Source organism: Onychomys torridus, chromosome 4 (assembly GCF_903995425.1).
Source record: "Onychomys torridus chromosome 4, mOncTor1.1, whole genome shotgun sequence".
NCBI classification, from domain to species: Eukaryota; Metazoa; Chordata; class Mammalia; order Rodentia; family Cricetidae; genus Onychomys; species Onychomys torridus.
The window spans coordinates 86187418-86207286 of NC_050446.1; the positions used below are offsets into that span (position 1 = coordinate 86187418).

The 19869-nt window shown below is 37.7% G+C and overlaps 1 protein-coding gene across 1 annotated transcript; it reads right to left on the reverse strand.

Moving 5' to 3' along the window:
• Positions 1-456: 456 nt before the first annotated feature.
• Positions 457-1395, reverse strand: LOC118582583 (olfactory receptor 4F3/4F16/4F29-like). Its single transcript, XM_036185565.1, has one exon. The coding sequence runs from the start codon at positions 1393-1395 to the stop codon at positions 457-459; it is 939 nt and encodes a 312-aa protein (XP_036041458.1).
• Between the last annotated feature and the right edge of the window lie 18474 nt (positions 1396-19869).

Sequence of the window (19869 nt, forward strand, 5' to 3'; positions counted from 1 at the left end):
GAGTGGTTAAGAGCATCAACTGCTCTTCCAGAGGTCCTGAGTTCGATTCCCAGCAACCACATGGTGGCTCATCACCACTTGCAATAAGATCTGGTGCCCTCTTCTGGCCTGCAAGGACACAAGCAGACAGCATACTGTATGCATAATAAATAAATAACCCTTAAAAAAAGAAAAGAAAAGAAAAGCATCTGTTACTTCAAATAAATATTATTCCTTAGGAATGTAAGTTCAAGATTATTATAATCTTTGCTTTATAAATGTATGTAATTCTCTGTTTTCAGGAGAGACTGTTAATCCTGACCAAGCAGGTGAATATATAGAGACAGAGAGAAGGATGTAGATATATACATAATTTATATATGTGTGTGTGAAATATATACACATATATGCAAAATTTTTGAGGTTGATGAGTATCAAGCTTTTACATTCATTGAAGGCAGTCTGCAGGACATCTAGTTAAGCAGTTTTCCTATAACTAACCAGCTGTCTGCATACTCTCTTCATTGCAACCTTCATTTCTTTATTCCTGAATGTATAGATCACAGGATTCAGAAAAGGAGTAACAACTGCATCAAAAATAAACAGAAATTTATCCAGGTTTGTAGAAGGAGAAGGCCAAGTATAGAAGAAAATCAAAGGACCAAAGAATAAAACCACCACAGAGATGTGAGCTGAAAGTGTGGACAGGGCTTTGGAGGAACCACTTGCAGAGTGTTTTTGTACAGTGACTATGATGACAATATAAGAAATGATCAATATGATGAAGGACCCCACAGAGATGAACCCACTATTGGCTGTGGCCATGAATTCCAGTTGGTAAGTGTCTATACAGGCAAGTTTGATAAACCGAGGAAGGTCACAGTAGAAACTGTCCAATACATTTGGTCCACAGAAAGGTAAATCTACTACAAAAGCCAATTGAACCAGAGAATGCATAAGGCCAACCACCCAGGCAGCCACTAAAAACAAGATGCACATCCTTGGGTTCATAATTGTCAAGTAATGGAGAGGCTTACATATGGCCACATACCTGTCAAAGGCCATGGCTATGAGCAGCACCATCTCCACACCACCAATGACATGGATGAAGAAGATTTGAGTGACACAACCTCTAAAGGAGATGACTTTGTGTTTTCTGAATAAGTCATAAATCATCTTGGGAGAAGTAACAGAAGAAACACCCAAATCAATAAAGGAGAGGTTAGCCAATAGAAAGTACATGGGAGAGTGTAGATGAGGGTCAGAAGCCACAGTGAACACGATGAGGGAGTTTCCCATCATGCTTGCCACATAAAACATAGAGGAGAACACAAAGAGCATTAGTTGAATATTCCAGGAGTTGGTGAGTCCCAGGAACACAAACTCTGACACCACAGACTGATTCACTCCTTCCATTGGCTTTTTTGATAGTGCTACCTGAGAACGGAAAAAGGAGAAACTATAAATTAAAACTGTATTAATGTGAAGTCCTCCATATATGTAAACATGTGCTGAAAATCACTTATCATCAGAGAATCATAACTTCAAACTGCAGCAAATTATTACCTCACAGTTTTCAATGATAACAAGCGAAGGTGCACAGGATGTGTTGGGCGAGAAAAGGAAGAGGAAATGAAGTAATTGTATTTTTATTTCAAAAGCTTGAAAATTTTTTAATTTAGAAATTTTTTAATAGAGGTAATTTTTACAAATCATTGAGGAGCTCATTGGGAAAACCCACAAAGGATCAAATGGTATTAGCAACATTCAAAATGTTTTAACCACTCCAAACCTGAAAGGAGATAAAAGATGTGGAGTTACACAAACCCAAGAACACATCAACCTAAGATAATGTATGACTTTCAATCAAAAGAGCAACGCAGCTAGAGTAAACCCACTATGAATATGCTTCCAGTTAAAAGACTGATTGAATAATACTGTAAACACAAGAGATGGCTAATATAATCTCACACTCGGCATCAAGAGGATTGAGAATGGGCCATGAAGGGCAAACATAGTACCAAGCACAGTGAACAGAGAGAAATTCACAACTCAAAATTAGTAATTACTGACATCAATTCAATTTTGAAAATACCTGTATGTTCCTCTGGCTAACACTTTCTTCATCTGTCTCCTACTTTTCAGAATGATTTCAAAACTCCACTATTCTCTTTAAAACCCCGCTTCCTATCCTTTTCCCCATTTCACCATTATCATGGGGTGGGGGAACAGCAAAAGCCATAGGAACACTCTCAGATTCCTTTATATGAATCCACAAAAGCTTTGTAAGCTCCATTCAACTCTACCCCACATTAACATATGAGTTCCTCTCATCCAAGACCATTCCCCATCCTGATGTTCTGGATCTTATTCCTTTCCTTCTCATTGGGAGCTTTTACACTGTCAACAACCAGCTTTCTATTTACAACAAATCTCTCTCTCTGGAATCATTCCCATTAGTACTTGAATATATACTGATATATCCCATCTTTGAAAAAATAGTCTTCCAACATCACTTGTCCTTCCACTAAAGACCTATTATCACTACTATGCATAGAGGAGCTTTGAAAAAATTTGTATAGACTTTGTGTGAACACAGACTATGGACATGTTGCCATCCATGCTTTTGAGATGGACACATTTGGAAAGAAGCAAGTTTGGGTGGATTTAAAAAAAAACTTAATGTGAATATGAATTAATATGTTTATTCATGTAGACAAAAATTTCTTGGAGGTACTTTAAAAAATTAAAAATACAGACTGGCTTTGAAGCCCAATGAATTAAAACTCAAATGAGTAAGGTCCTGTGTTTGATCCTCAACACCACAAATGATAAAGAGGTTGTAGGTAGAGAAATAAATGGTAGAAGAAAAAAGGAAATAATTAAAAACTGGAAACATCAGGCTAGAGAGATGGCTTGATTAGTAGGAATACTTGCTGTGCAATTGTGAGGACCTGTGCTCAGATACCAGCATCCAAACAAGAAGCTAATTGTGGCCGGGTGTGTCTGTACCCACAGTGTTGTGAAAGATGGAAAAAGAAGGATCACTTGAGCTTGGGGAATGCTCAAGACTAGTTCCAGGCTTATCATGAGACCCTGTTTCAAAGGAATAAAGTGAAAAATGAGAGAGCAGGATTCAGGACATTGTCTTCTGGCCTCTAACATAGACAGGTCTATGTTACTGTGTGTGTGCATGCACACCTACACACACACACACACACACACACACACACATGCACACGCACAAGCACATGCACACACATCAAGTATAAAAAGACCATATTCATATATACCACAACAACACATACACAGAAAAATAATTATAAAATTAATTTTTTAATTTAAATATAGAAATATCATATTATACACCACTTCTAATTTGAAGAATATATACCCAGAAATAGCATTCACAAATAAAGCCCAATATAGGTAAATAAGATGTGTTAAATGATAGATGAGTGTATAAAACACACACACACACACACACACATTCTTTGCCCCCATCAAAGAAGAGAAATCCCTTTTTTCTTTTAACATGAACAAGCCTAGAAGTCACTGTGATAACTGAGAGTAAAGAGACATGGAAAGTCAAATTCTGAAATACCTCGGTGAGAGCAGACTCTGACGACTCTACACTCATAGAAGCAGAAAGTCTAACAATGGATCATGAGCAAATGGGATGGTGTAGAAAGGTGAAAAAGATATTTGTCAAAACTAAAAGTATGCAATTAGACAAGATGGGTATTTTCTGGAGATCCATGACAAAGTGTGCCAACTGTTAAAAAAAATAGTGCCTACATGAAAGTTGGTAGGGATAGAATTTCACCATTCATATTCCAAATAGTGTGGGCAGCAAATATACTAGTTAGTTTGTCTTAATCAACTTAGAACATTCACATATATTTTGTTTTTATATTTTAATATATTCACATATATAAAACATCAAACTGTACACTATCAATATATACCTCTATTTTTTCATTGTGCTTTCATAAAAGTAGTGAAGGAAAGGTTTCCTATTATGCTCATGTAATTTGAAATTGTAATCATTCAAAGAAGAGTAAATTCAGAGAGGATCATCATAAGGTAGAAGATTAGCCAACACTAAAGAGAGCAATTCATTGCCAAGTTCTTTACACTTTCATTTGAAAACTAATATATTGTCAGTTCAATTATAAAATAAAAAACTACTCACGGTTTGTTTTTTTTTTTTTACTATCCATGTTGATATCCATGCCAAACACTACAGACCTGATTCTGACATACAGTCCTTTACTTCTAAGTTCTCATCTCTGGAAAATATTTAAACTCAAGGTTTATGGAATGATTCTCCTTATCATGAAGTTTTGCTTTACAGCATTAACATTAATGTACTGTCCTTTAATTGAGTTAACTGGACATGAGACTAGCTCCCCAAACAGAAGTGGACTGATACATATTTGCATTCTGTGAAACCATCATTTACATCACGTCAGGTACACAAATTGTGTCAAGAAATTTTTGTAGCAATTGACATCATGGCAAAAATTAAGCATCCAAACTCAACATTACTGCAGAGTATCAGCCTTTGAAGTACTGGGAATGATATGGGACACAGCCCTGAAGTTATTCCAAATGATCTGAGTCCTCTTCAAGATGACATCATTTAATAGTAACTACATGTTCGTTTCATTCCAAAATAATTTGTCACATTATACTGTAGGGTTTTATTTTATTTAAAGATTATAGTCATAGGATAGTAGTCAGGATAGGGCTTTGGATTCAAAAGCCAAGATTAATGCCATATTTTAACTACTGATAGATTAATATTAGGCTAAACCTGAGAGTTGATGTTATTTATATTTACTGAACAAACTAAAATATTGATTTATATTTAACTGTCAGACTAAAATAAATACCATAATCATACACTTAATTAGTATCCAAATGTGAGTCTTCAGTAAATGTTATCATTTTAATTCCTTTTACTTTGTCCACTTGAGACAAAGTAATTGAAAAACTGAATGCCAGTTAGCAGAAAGCACCAAAAATACAGGTCCAAAATACATCAACTCTCTCTTTTTTCATAATATATTTTAATACCTATACTTATTGTCTGACCAATAAATGAAATTTCAAATGTAAACTTAGTTCATTTGCTCTCAGAGAACAGTGGATCTGTATCTACCACTCATTAAAAACATACTCACTCAACCCTCCTCAATAAGATACCAACCTGTAAGGTTTAATCCTACATCTGTTTTCCTGTCCACTCATCCCAAACCTTCAAATCAGAAAAACTTCAAAATATGGACAAACAAATATTTGCTAAAAGATGTTCATTATTGATTTAAAAAACTCTATATGTGGCTATGTAGTTTAATGAGATAGTCTAGGCAGAGTTCTAAAGCAACACAGCAAACTAAAGAAAAAATAAGACTGTGAAAACTGAAGAATTGATGGTCAATAAATAAGTGAGAATAAAGTCAAAGGTTACAATGATGACACTTGTCTAATTAGCTTTTACAATACCTTTGTATTATTGGTACTCTTTCTCGCATTCTGCCACCCCTACTTGACAAAAGTTTTTAACCCTTCCCCATTCTTATAGTTTAGAAACAAAATTAATATCAGCACTGTTTACATTCTTTAGAATAAAGCAAGAAAAATAAATTTAACTCCTGGTACCTTCAGGTATTATTGGGTTCTGAAATTGCCCTGATCTTGCTCAAAAATGACATTACATAGAATAGTCAGCTTTCAGCACTGGGTCTTGTATTCTCCATGTTAAACATGAATTTTCTATTCTGGAATACATGAGACACTTTCATCTTGGAAACTCAAAAAGTACCTAATACATTTGCTTCTATTTACAGAAAATGGTAAGTTTATACCCATCTCTTTTGAAAAGCCAATAGAAAGGACAACTCTTGTCATTTTATTTGTACATGTTATCACACTATTTTTTCTCATTTAATAGGAGATTAGATCCTCATTTCTGAGCTGAAATAATTGATTAATGCATAAGTTTCACACAAAAACTTACAAAGTTTTTGGCATTTTCTAGTACTATTTATATTCCCTTATGTATAATGTGGCCCTAGCTCATTATAGGAGGCAATCAGTTGTTTAGCATTATACAATATTTCAATGGACACCTTTTATTTTTAAGTTTATAATATAATTACATCATTTGTTCCTTCCTTTTACTCACTCGAAATCACACCATATAACTTCTTAATCTCTTTCCAATCAAATTCAATGCTTCTTTATACATTGATTATTGTTAATATAATTCCCCTGTGTTATTCAATTCCTTTTCCTTACTGTGCTCTTCTTTGCTCTAGACTTCCTCAAGCACTGTAGGATGCAACTCATGTCCACAGCAATTCCAATCGCAAACTAACATCTGTGAATAAACAACCCATGCACTGTTAAGTTTATTTCTGCTTTACCTGAATGATAACAACAGCATCTTGTCTGAGTCAGGTTTCCCTGTGTCCTCTCACATAAAGTGGCATATGAAATCTTCCATTAGGAATATATGAAGCTAATTATATACACCTTGAGAGGCCACTGACCAAGAGACACTGCAAAAGCATGGCAGCTTCAAAGGAAATCATGATTACAGGATTTTTCTCCAGAGGATTATTTGTTTTGGTCAGCGTGGTCAAAGAACTCTGAAACTCAGATACTTCAGAGAAAGAGAGAAATAAAAGTGGAATTGTTTTGGACTTGTTAAGCTACTTGGATAGAATAATTGATAATTACTCATTGCAATTACTCTTTACTTTGAGGTAAATATTTTCTCAAAATTAACTACAAATAATCAATGGATTAGAAATATGTTGGGCCAATAAGTTGGCTCAATGGATAAAGGTACTTACATCCAGTCTGAGGACCTGAGTTCAACTCCTGGAATTAGTGTGTGGAAGAAGAGAACTGACTCCTGAGAGTTGACTCCATCTTCATACAAGCCTTCCTTGACAAAAATAAATACTAATTTATTAAAAATATTTAACCTCATAACTTCATTGTTTTGGTGCTGAATAAACTTTTTCTGTATATGTATTACATTTTCATTATTTATTCATCAGGTGAACTTTGGCTTATTCCATTTTCTAGCTATTATGAATAGAACAGCAAAAAACATGAATATACAAATATCTTTGCAGTAGAATATACTCTGTAGTCATTTGAGTAAGAATATCTCCCACATGCGAAAATGTTTCAATATTTGGTCCTCAGTTGGTGGTACTGTTTGGGTAAGTTTAGGAGGTGTTCCCCACCTGGATGAAGTACGTTACTGTGATGGGCTTCTTTTGGAACCTAGTAAGTGCAGTTGATGTTGCTCATACACTGTTGCATGTGTGGCTTTCCACTACAGTGTGGTCAAGCCACCACCAGCAACACTCTTACAATTAACTCTCCCCTTCCAGCAGCTATCAATTGCCAATAGCTCTTAGATAGGGATGGTACTTTGTGCCCACCTTCCCTTCTCCATGCTAGAATTTTATCTGCCTTTCTCTTTCTTTCTCTTTTTAAAATATAACAAAATAAAATATAAGCTAAAACAAAAGCTATCACATTGGAGCTAGACAACACAAGCCAACAGAAGGAAAAGAGCCTGAGAGAATTCACAAGAATCAGAGACCCACTTATTCAAACACTCAGGAATCCAATAGAAACACTAAACAGGAAGGCATAATATATATGCAGAGGACCTGGTACAGATTCACACAAGCTCTATGCATGCTGCCTCAGTCTCTGTGCATTCAGATGAGCTTTGATTATGTTGACTTAGAGGGTCTTGCTTTCTTTGTGTCTTCCATGCCCTTGGGCTCTTATGCTCCTTGTGTTTCCTCTTCCACAGGGTTCCCTGAACCTTAAGGAAAGGAATTTACTGGAGACATCTCATTTAGTGCTGAATGTTCCAAGGTTTCTCACTCTCTGAATAATGTCTATGGATCTCTGTATTTATGGAGAAATGGCTCAGCAGTTAAGTGGATCTCTATATTTGTTCCCATCTGCTATAGAGGAAGCTTCTGAGTAAGGCACTGTTCTATTAGCATAGCAGAAGTCATTAAGAGTCATTTTATCACATTGTTGTTGTTGTTGTTGTTGTTGTTGTTGTTGTTGTTGTCTAAAAAAATACTATTTGGTTTTATCCTAGATCTCTGGGATATCTAGTCTGGTTCTTGGTCACCCAAGCAGTGTTAGGTATGAGTTCCTTCTTATGGAATAGGTCTTAAATCAAATCACATATTCATTGGTTATTCCCACAAGCTTTGTGTTATTGTTGCCCTAGCCATACCACCCTGAACATACCCTCCTGCCTTTTTCTTAATGACTGCCATTCTGACAGAATAAAATAGGAACTCAGTGTCATTTGTTTTATTATTTTTATTTATTCTTTGAGAACTTTATTTGTGTTTACAATGATTTTTTATAAAATGAATCCCCAAGTCCTTTCTTTCCAACTCTCCCAGGATCCCCACTACCACACATCCCTCTCAACTTCTTGTATTCTTTGTTCTTAACCACTGAGTCTAATTAGTGTTGCAGGTATGTTCATGGGCATAGCTATCCACAGGAGCATGAGCAATGTACCCATGGCTGGACCACTTTAAAAAAATGACCACCCTCCCCCCAGCAGCCATGAAGTGCCAATAGCTTCCCAGCAAGAGATGAGACTTTATGAACACCTCCCCACCTACATTTGAATTGTTACTGGCTTGTCATTAGATCTAATGCATATAGTCACAGCTACTGTGAGCTCAAGTCAAGAAAACACTGTTTTGCAACAGTCCACCACAGCGTTTGTCTCTTACAATCTTTCCACATCCATTTCTGTGATTTACCTGATTCTTGAGGAGGACAGGAGTAATACAAATGTCCCATTTATGTTTGAGCATTCCATGATACTTTATTCTATGCAGGTTAGCCAGCTATGGGTTTCTGTATTAAGCATCTTCTATTACACAAAAAAGTTTTGTTGATAGGAGTCAAGAGTTTTCACCAACCACCAGTATAAAGATAAGCATTTGGAGAATAGTTTTATACGATATCCACTTAGCAACATAGTAATTATGGGTTCTACCATGGGTCTGATTACCTACTGAGCCACGGGATTGGGCCTAATTAATAGTGTCAGGTGTGAGTTTTGTCTGGTGGAACAGGATTTAAATCAAATGAAAAAGTGATTTGGTATTCCCTATAACATCCATACGACAATTGTGCCAACATAAATAAATTTATCAGGCCACATGTTATTTTAGTTGTTATGTAATGTTACTTGTTTGTATGTATTCATGGATGAACATTTGGCATTTGGACAAATAATTGGTGTGTTCTTCTCTGGTATGAAACAGTAGGTTTCAATAGGACTTTCTCAAACTCTACCAATGACAGTTATCTCTCTTCACACCCACTCCTCTCCCCTACCCTCCTATCACCTGTCCCATTTTGCATGGAATGTAATATATCCATTATTAAAAAAGATAAGGTGCATTGCATATACCCATAGGAATTGATCATTCCCAGAAGGAGGATCAAAGAGGACTGAGAAAATGGCTCCATTTAAATGTACTTGTTCTGCAAGCAGGAAATCTTGAGTTTAGATGCCCAGCATCTGTGTAAAAAAACAGGCACAATACCAATGTCTCAAAATGAGAAGGTATAGAGCAATTGATAAATGATGCACAATATCAACCTACGGCCTGTACATGCAGATAAACACATACATATACTCACTACAAACTCAAACACATATACAACACCATACACAGAGAGAGAGAGAGAGAAAGAGAGAGAGAGAGAGACAGAGAGAGAAAAATGAGAGAGAGTGAATCAGTCTTTTGACTTTGCAAAAGACTTCAATGGTTTCTAATCCAAAAAAAAAGTATCAAGCAAATTTCCCAGCCTCTAAAATGCATTCTCTGACTTCTGTCTACCAGTTTAATGTCTTTAAGCAGAGCTGTTGCAATAGCTTGCTCAGCTGGCCATTTCAATGTGAACTCAAGCTCAGATTTCTCTTATCCAAGACATTTTAACACTTCTCAAGACAATACTGGGCAAAATTACAAATAGAACTGTAACTGTCCAGAATTGGACCCTGACAAGGGAGCAGTAGCCCTGCTTAATGAAGAAGCTTGCAACAAGCTTCTGAATGCAGAACCCCACCCCACCCCACGCCCCCCCAAAAAAACTGGTCTCTTCTTTGGAGAAAAAAGGGTGGAAGTGAACTGCCCAACAACCACCTTCAGCCTTGTTCCAGAAAAGAAAATATGATAGAGGTAGAGAGATAGCTCAGTAGTAAGAGCACTGATGCTCTTCCAGAAGACCTGGGTCTGATTGCCAGTACCCATATGGTGGCTCACAATCAATCATCTGTTACTCCAATTCTAGGGAAACTGACACATTCTTCTGCCCTCTGTTGGACCTACGTGCATGAGGTGCACAAACACACAGATTTACAAAACATCCTGCAAATAAAATAAAAGTAAATATACATTTTAAAAAGATAGTAAAGGACTTATAGAACTGATTGGTTTTCTTTAAAAGATTTATGTGCGTGTGTGAGTGTGAGTGTGAGTGTGTGTGTGTGTGTGTGTGTGTGTGTGTGTGTGTGTGTGTGTGCAAGCATGCACAGACTCCTGTGAGTGCTGATTCCCACCTGGGAGTCCAGAAGAAGGCATCTGATCCTTTGAAGCTGGAAGAGAAGGCAGTTTTAAGCCACCCTGGTGTGAACTGAGCTCAGGTTCTCTGTGAGAACAGTACTCTGTCTGAACTACTAAGTTGTCCCTCCAGCCTGCCAGGCTGATGATTGACAGATTTATTCTACTTTTATTTGATAATACTTGGCTACACCAACATAGTTTACTGATGAATTCCAATCACTTTTAAATTTTTTAGTACTTGAGATATATTTCCTCTGAGGTAACTTGGCTCATCTGTCATCAAAAAATAAATACATCCAGTAGATAACCCCATACACATATACAAAAGGGCAATAATAACTGGAATTAGTGGGTTATTTAAAACAAAGAAAACTGTTTGGAGACATGTTGAGTTTCATGAGAGGAGTTGAAAGGAAATGGAAGTACATATGATCATATCCCATTTTATACATGTGTGAAATTTTCAAGACTAAAGAAAAAATTAATAGATCAAGTCTTCAAGAAACTTGTGTAGTGTGAGATGTATTTAGTGTGTATGTCATGTGTTTGAACATCATACCAAACATTAGAAACTATGAAAGACTAAATCCATAGTATAAAAGCTTTAAGGAATATTATAAGTATATTTAAATATGGGATGCAATTGTGAAAGTTGGCATCTCTGTACTTTATTTCCAGTTGAAAAGTAACTGAATTCTTAGTTGCTTTGAGATTGAAACCTCTTCCCAAGAGATCTTCCCAATAACAGGAAAGCTGACAAAAACCACCTGACTTCTGCCAGAACCTCCCCTAAACTTATTCACATCCAATATCTATAATTCCCCTTTGAAATTCCCCCAAAAATCAACCGAATATGCTTAATGATAAATACTTCTGATAGTGCAGCAAAGGGATTATTGTTCTTAACCCTCTAACATAACTAAACTCAGAAAATTCAAATAATGACATCACATGTTCCATTTGAACTGGAAGAAAGACAATGTAATATATTAAAGGATTAAATTTAGACCATATCATGGGTGGGCGTACTGCCCTGGCATGGATTTTAGGCTAGATGGGTCATTGGTTGGCCATTCCCTCAATCTCTAGGCCACCCTTACCTCAGCACACCCCAACAGGACAAACTGTTGGTCAAAGGTTATGTGGCTAGGTTGGTTTCCCATTCCCTGCAGTCTTGCCTACTCACAGGAGATGACCAGTTCAGTCTAGTATCCATTATTCCTAGAAGTCTTAGCTGAGGCCATCCATATAGATTCTTGGAAGAATCCCTTGCACCAGGTTTCTAACCTGACCCTGAAATGCCCTCTCCTCAAGTAGTCTCAGAATTCACCCCTTCTTCTTCTTCCTCTGCACTGGATCCCTCATGTTCCCATCCCCACTCACCCGCTAACACTGCCTGGCACACTGGGTCCTGTAGAATGAAGTTCCTATGTCCAGCCAGCAACTCCCAAATACCTGGCCACTTCCCAAATAATTGACTAGGAGACTTAATATTACATAGAAATGCTTGGCCAGAAGCACAGGTTAGTTACTAACTTTCTCTTACACTTCAATTAACCCATATAATTCTTCTCTGCATCTAGTGAGATGATCATGTGGTTTTTTTTCTTTGAGTTTGTTTATATGGTGTATTACATTGACAGACTTTCGAATGTTGAACCACCCTTGCATTCCTGGAATGAAGCCTACTTAATCATGGTGGATAATTGTTTTGATGTGTTCTTGGAGTCTTTGATGTGTTTGCCAGTATTTTATTGCATAATTTTGCAACAATATTCATGAGGGAGATCGGTCTGTAGTTCTCTTTCTTTGTTGCATCTTTGTTTGGTTTAGGAATCAGGGTAATTGTAGCCTCATAGAATGAGTTTGGTAATATTCCTTCTGCTTCTATTGTGTGGAACAATTTAAAGAGTATTGGTATTAAGTCTTCTTTGAAGATCTGGTAGAATTCTGCAGTGAAACCATCAGGTCCAGGGCTTCTTGTAGTTGGGAGAATTTTAATGAGTGATTCTATTTCCTTAGGTGTTATGGGACTATTTAAAGGGTTTATCTGGTCTTGATTTAACTTAGGTATGTGGTACCTATCCTGAAAATTATACATTTCTTTTAGATTTTCAGGTTTTGTGGAGTAGAGGTTTTTGAAGTGTGACCTGATTATTCTCTGGATTTCCTCATTGTCTGTTGTTATGTCCCCCTTTTCATTTCTGATTTTGTTAATTTGGATGCTCTCTCTCTGTCTTTTGGTTACTTTGGATAAGGACTTGTCTATCTTGTGGATCTTCTCAAAGAACCAACTCTTTGTTTCATTAATGCTTTGTATTGTTCTCTTTATTTCTATTTTATTTATTTCAGCTCTCAATTTGATAATATCCCAGTTTCTGTTCCTCCTAGAAGACTTTGCTTCTTCTTGTTCTAGAGCTTTCAGGTGTGCTGTCAAGTCACTAGCGTGAGATTACTCCAGCTTCTTTATGTGGGCATTCAGTGCTATGAATTTCCCTCTTAGCACTGCTTTCATAGTGTCCTATAAATTTGGGTATGTGGTGTATTCATTTTCATTGATCTCTAGGAAGTCTTTAATTTCTTTCTTTATTTCTTACTTAAACCACTGGTGATTCTAGAGAAAATTCTTAATTATCTATCTTGTCTTGGTGAATCTAAAGTTTTGTACCTAGTTTATTTTCAATTATAATTAAGGAAAACTATAGTTATAACTATGTAATCTTCAGCTCCATCAAAGAATCCAGAAAGGTGAAATGTTACCTAATGACAGAGACCTCAAGCTCCACTGGACAACCACCCAAGGTTCCTCTGAAATGTTGAGGCATCCATCTTCAGTCTAGAGGCCTAGCATATCTGACAGACTCATCTTTGAAGCAGGCTTTTTGAAAGAGTGTCCTACCTTGTCTTGGCATATTTCTGTGGTCACTTTCTTTTCTGTTTTACTTGTCCAATTTGGACAACATACTGTCAGCAGTTGAAGCAAGGGCACTTTCTTTGCCCACATGGCAAGCTTTTCCATAAAGAAACAAACTCCATATGGAGTTTCTTCAACGCCCATCATTTTCTTTGAATTTTGGTACTGCCAGGAGCAGATGTGTCTTACTGTCCAGAAAAGTCTAAGTTCTTATTATCATGAGTCAAATCAAAACCTTTTGATCATAAGCCTTAATCAAGACCCCTAGCCACTCCCCTTGGGATAACTACTGTGTAGTGCATATTTTTTTCAGACTTTTCTTGTCTTTTGCATTTATGTAATTTGCCTTTGTAAATGAATGTGACTTTACTATCCTTTCATTGTTTCACAGATGTTTTAGAGAATGAATAAAGGTCCAGGAAATAAGATATATCATATTCAGGTAATAGAAGAAAATTCATGAAAGAAAAGATATTCAGAGTTTGGGCAAGGTTATGAGAACAAATAAAAGATGATAAAAGAATTAGGGATGATGCTGGGCAGTGGTGGCACACACCTTTTATCACAGCACTCATGAGGCAGAGCAAGGTGGATCTCTGTGAGTTTGAGTGCAGCCTGAGCTACCAAGTGAGTTCCAGGAAACGCAAAAAGCTACACAGGGAAACCATGTCTTGAAAAACAAAAAAAAAAAACGAAAAGAAAAATATAGTCCGGGATGTCTAGAATGATGATTTCTTATATTAAGGGCAATGCCAGGGACGGCATACAAGATGTCTGACGTGCTGTGCACAGAAACTGGAGATGAGGGACCCGAAATAGTGGACCACCAACCCTCCTTGGGTTCCCCTCCAGATCTTCTGCTTTGCATGCCTCTAGAGGGCCAAGGCAGAATTGCCTACATGTCCCAAGGTCATGCTTTATGGCGTGCACATGTCACATTCTCCTCCATATAATTACTTCTTGTGATGCTAATCTTTTTCTTCTTGGGATCTTCATATTCTGTGTTCCTAGGCCAATGGTACTTTCTGTGAAACTGGATGGGAATGAAACAAATTTCACAGGAAATTATACAGAGATGCTCATCCAGGCTGGGGTCAAGGCAGTTATGCAGGTCATGGGAGAGAACCTGCAGCCTGGGGACAATTTTCAGACTTGGATAAGCTGTACCAAATGTGTAGTCAACTATAGCACATGGTATGATGTGTATCAGTGCACTGGACTCAATTTGGCCATGATGAATAATTCAGTTTCTGAGAATATTCCAAGGGCATTGTGTAAAACTTGAGACCCTAAGGAGTATTGGCTGAAGACTCAAAATGGAGTAATATATAAATGGGATGACAAATGAGAAATGTGGGAACCTAGAATAGGAGGAAAATGGTGGCCTCCACCAAAAACGGGAGATGGCAACTTTAATCCAGATATTTTGATTCCTCCTGAAGGAGTGTGGAGGCTATGTGGTGATGGTTGGAGTGATTGTTGCACATTTTATTGGGTCCCTAGATTGAAAAGAGCTGCCAGGGAAGGTGAGCTTCCTTTCATGGAAGCTCTGAAAATTGGATTAGGTCTTCCTTGGAACTGTTGGGCTAAGAAGGACAAAGTCTCTGACTAGCAGGGGCAGATCTCTTGTCTGAACTCATTGTGGCCCACCAGTCACAGGGCTTGGTGTTTGCAGGGGGCTGAGGAGGAACTTAGGCAGGTACAGAGGTCTTGAAGTCAGAGCAGATTGTGTGGGAAGGAAATGACTGTCTGTTATATTAACCACTATGGTTATTTTTACCCTTTTTTTTGCAAAGTTGGATGTTGCTAGCCTCTAGGTGAAATGCTCAGAAGATGGTATAACCATCAAACAATAAAAATAGATTATGATGGGCTGGAGAGATGGCTCAGGGGTTAAGAGAACTATCTGCTCTTCCAGAGATCCCAAGTTCAATTCCCAGCAAAAACATGGTGGCTCACAACCATCTGTAATAATATCTGGCACCCTCTTCTGTATACATAATAAATAAATAAATCTTTAAAAAAAAAGAGTTTGTGCTTGATCTGGAGTTAAGCCTGGCATAGTTCCTGTGTTTAATCAAAGATAATAAAGAATATATTGGTGATTTTCTAAAAATCACCTATGGAATTATGAGAACACTCTATATTGGGTGATTTCCCCTTTCCTTTCTGTTTCCCCTTGCTCATGAAAATAAAAGACTGAGGTTACTAAGGCAGAAGCAGAAGTGGTAGCAGAAGCTATAGCAGAAGCTGCTTAGATAGTGCAGAAGCCTGGAGTGACCTGTCAACCTACAGGAACACTGTCTCTAAGCCGTTACTATGCCTTCCGGGTATCCTGTCCTTGGGACCCCTGAAACTGCTGAGGCTGATCTCTGGCAGGGCAACAGGGCTAAGAAATAAAGAGACTTGAACAACCACAAGTAAAATGTGTAGCTACATAACTAAGTAAACAACTGGGAGCTGTTAGCAAGGGTGGCACAGTTTCTTCTGTATCGACCACATTGGAGGGCACCCATTAGCCATTAGTGTCCCCCAGAAGCACTGTAACACTACCTACCAAACTATTCCAAGTTTTCAAGTCGCTGGTTTATAAAGAATGAAGCATGTGGGTTGACTAGTTAGCTCCAAGTGTTATGAGCTCATTATTACATTTCATCTGCTATAAAAGTGTCCTATGGTTCAATGCAATGCTATTTGAATAACATAGAAATTAATAAAATATTCTTTAATGCACAAATGATAGGGCTGGCACCAATCACTCACAGGTTTCTTAGTAAAGTACAACCAACAAAAGATTATACAGTAAGTGATTACTTATATGAACAAGACTTTACTCAATAAGGAAGTCATTCAGCAGTACAGGGAAGTCTGATCCCAATTAACCTTATCCTGTGCCTCAAGCTAGTGAACAAGTATAATGGAAATGAAAATGCCATGTAGTGAAGAGCACTGTGTCTGTCTCGGTGCACCAAATTTGATGATGCAGATGATTGCTTGCCTTGTGACTTTCATCACAGTGGCGGTATACCTGTAAATGACTAGGACCTAGAGGAACTGAAATGTGAGATCTATAAAGGACAGAAAATCTTCAGAGGTGGTTTTACTGCCATATCACAGAGTACTGTTAGCAACACATGCAGCATTGTAGTACCTACTATCCACCAACTCAAAAAATGAATTGTGTGTTGCTCCAAATCCTCTTTTCAAATGTCACACAATGTTTTTCTTGAGTTTCACATTAATGAGGACATATACTAAGAAAAAATAAATGGGAAATAAAAATAAATAGAAATTGAATGTGGGGACCAGAGGTGAGTGCCGGGGTTATAGTCAGAGAGGCAACTTCGCCTGGGTCCCACCGCTGGACACAGGCCACAAGGGGAGGACCTGACCAACTTGGCCCCAGGTTCCTGCCAATCAGCAGGCACTGCAGGAAGGCTCCCCTTTTCCGCGACTACAGGCAGACACTGCAGTCTCCACACCCTGCACCAACACCCATCTGCTGGAGACCCCAGCCACTTCCTGAGATTCAGAGACCAGCCCCAAGCTTCCATCCTGCCCTGGAACTTCCATCTGGACCAGAGACCAGAGGAACTCCCATCTGGACAAGAGGAGCTCCCATCTGGACAAAATAAGGAGACCCCAGGGACTTCCCAAGACTCATAGTCCAGCCCCCCAGCTCCTATCCGGCCAGCACTCTCATCTGGACCAGCGCACCCATCTGGCCAAGAGCTTCCATCTGGACCAGAGTGAGGCTCCCTAAATCTGTCAACTCTCTCTGGACCAAGTACATTGATAAGACCAAGAAGGAACACAAGGGGAGATAGGCAGATGCCAAGGCAGAAGTACATACAACAAAATAAAGAGCGATACAGCATCACCGGAACCTAGCCTTTCTCCATCAGCTAGACCTGAACATCATGGAATGGAAGAACAAGAAGAAAACAACCTCATAAGTAACATCATGAAGAGGCTAGAGCCTTATATAGAAGAAATCAAAAATAAAGAAGAGGAACAGACAAACAAAAAATGGGAAGAATGCTATAAAAAAATAGAGGAAGGGACAATGAAAGGAGAAGAAAACAATAAATCTTTGAATGAAAATCATGAAAAAGAAAGGGAGATAATCCAAGATCTGAAGAGGGAAATAGAAAAAATGAAGAAGACACTAGCAGAAGGAATGTTGGAAATAGAAAATCTGAGTAAACAAACAGGAACTTCAGAGGCAAGTAAAACCAACAGAATGCAAGAGATGAAAGAGAGTGTCTCTGGTGTTGAAGATACGTTAGAAGAAGTAGATTCATCAGTCAAAGAAAACACTAAAGCCAACAAAGTCATGACCCAAAATGTCCAAGAAATTTGGGACACCATGAAAAGACAAAACCTACGAATAATAGGGATAGAGGAAGGAGAAGAATACCAACTCAAAGGCACAGAAAATATATTTAACAAGATCATAGAAGAAAACTTTCCCAACATAAATAGAAATGCCAATGAATAACACCCGATTTCTCAATGGAGACTTTGAAAGCCAGAAGGACCTGGACAGATATAATGCAGACACTAAGAGACCATGGATGCCAGCCTAGACTAATACACAAAGCAAATTTTCAATCATCATAGATGGAGTGAAGAAGACCTTCCGAGAAAAAAAACAGACATAAACAGTACTTATCCACAAACCCAGCCCTACAGAAAGCATTAGAAGGAAAATTCCAACCTAAGGAAGGCAGATACACCCATGAAAACAGGCAATAGATAACACCACAGCAGTAAACCCCAAAGAAGAGAAGTACACACACACTACCACCAAAAAATAAAAATAACAACAGGAACGAACAGTCGCTGGTCATTAATATCCCTTAATATCAATGGACTTAATTCACCTATAAAAAGACACAGACTAACAGAATGGATACAAAAACAGGATCCATCTTTCTACTGCATACAAGAAACACACCTCAAATTCAAAGACAGACACCTCCTAAGAATAAAAGGCTGGCAAAAGACTTTACAATCAAATGGTCTTAAGAAACAAGCTGGTGTAGCCATCCTAATATCCAGCAAAATAGACATCAAACTAAAATCAATCAAAAGAGATGAGGAAGGACATTACAAACCTATTGCAAGAAAGACCCACCAAGATGAAGTCTCAATTCTGAACATTTATGCCCCAAACGCAAGGGCACCCACATATGTAAAAGAAACATTACTAAACCTTAAATCACATATAAAACCCCACACATTAATAGTGGGAGACTTCAACACCCCGCTTTAACCTCTGGACAGATCGGCCAAATGGAAACTTAACAGATGCATAATGGTCTTAGCTGAAGTTATGGCTCAAATGGACTTAATTGATATCTATAGAACATTCGACACAAACAAAAAAGAATATACCTTCTTCTCAGCACCCCATGGAACCTTCTCTAAAATTGACCACATACTTGGCCACAAAGCAAATCTCAACAAATACAAAACAATTGGAATAACATCATGTGTTCTATCAGACCACCATGGTATAAAGTTAGATTTCAACAACAGAAAAAACTACAGAAATTCTACAATCTCATGGAAAATGAATAATGCGCAACTGAGTCACCAGTGGGTTAAGGAAGAAATAAAGAAAGAAATTGAAGACTTCCTAGAGATCAATGAAAATGAATATACCACATACCCAAACTTATGGGACAGTATGAAAGCAGTGCTAAGAGGGAAATTCATAGCACTGAATGCCCACATAAAGAAGCTGGAGAAATCTCACCCTAGTGACTTGACAGCACACCTGAAAGCCCTTGAACAGGAAGAAGCAAAGTCTCCCAGGAGGAACAGATGCCAGGAAATTATCAAATTGAGAGCTGAAAACAATAAAATAGAAATAAAGAGAACAATACAAAGGATTAATGAAACAAAGAGTTGGTTCTTTGAGAAGATCCACAAGATAGACAAGTCCTTATCCAAAGTAACCAAAAGACAGAGAGAGAGCATCCAAATTAACAAAATCAGAAATGAAAAGGGGAACATAACAACAGATAATGAGGAAATCCAGAGAATCATCAGGTCATACTTCAAAAACCTCTACTCCACAAAACTGGAAAATATAAAAGAAATGGATAATTTTCTGGATAGGTACAACGTACCTAAGTTAAATCAAGACCAGATAAACCATTTAAATAGTCCAATAACCCCTAAGGGAATAGAATCACTCATTAAAAGTCTCCCAACCAAAAAAAGCCCTGGACCTGATGGTTTCACTACAGAATTCTACCAGATCTTCAAAAAAGACTTAATACCAATACTCTTTAAATTGTACCACAC

Coding starts and splice junctions, on each gene's coding strand:
- LOC118582583 (XM_036185565.1), bottom strand. CDS start 1,395: ATGGAAGGAGTGAATCAGTCTGTGGTGTCAGAGTTTGTGTTCCTGGGA.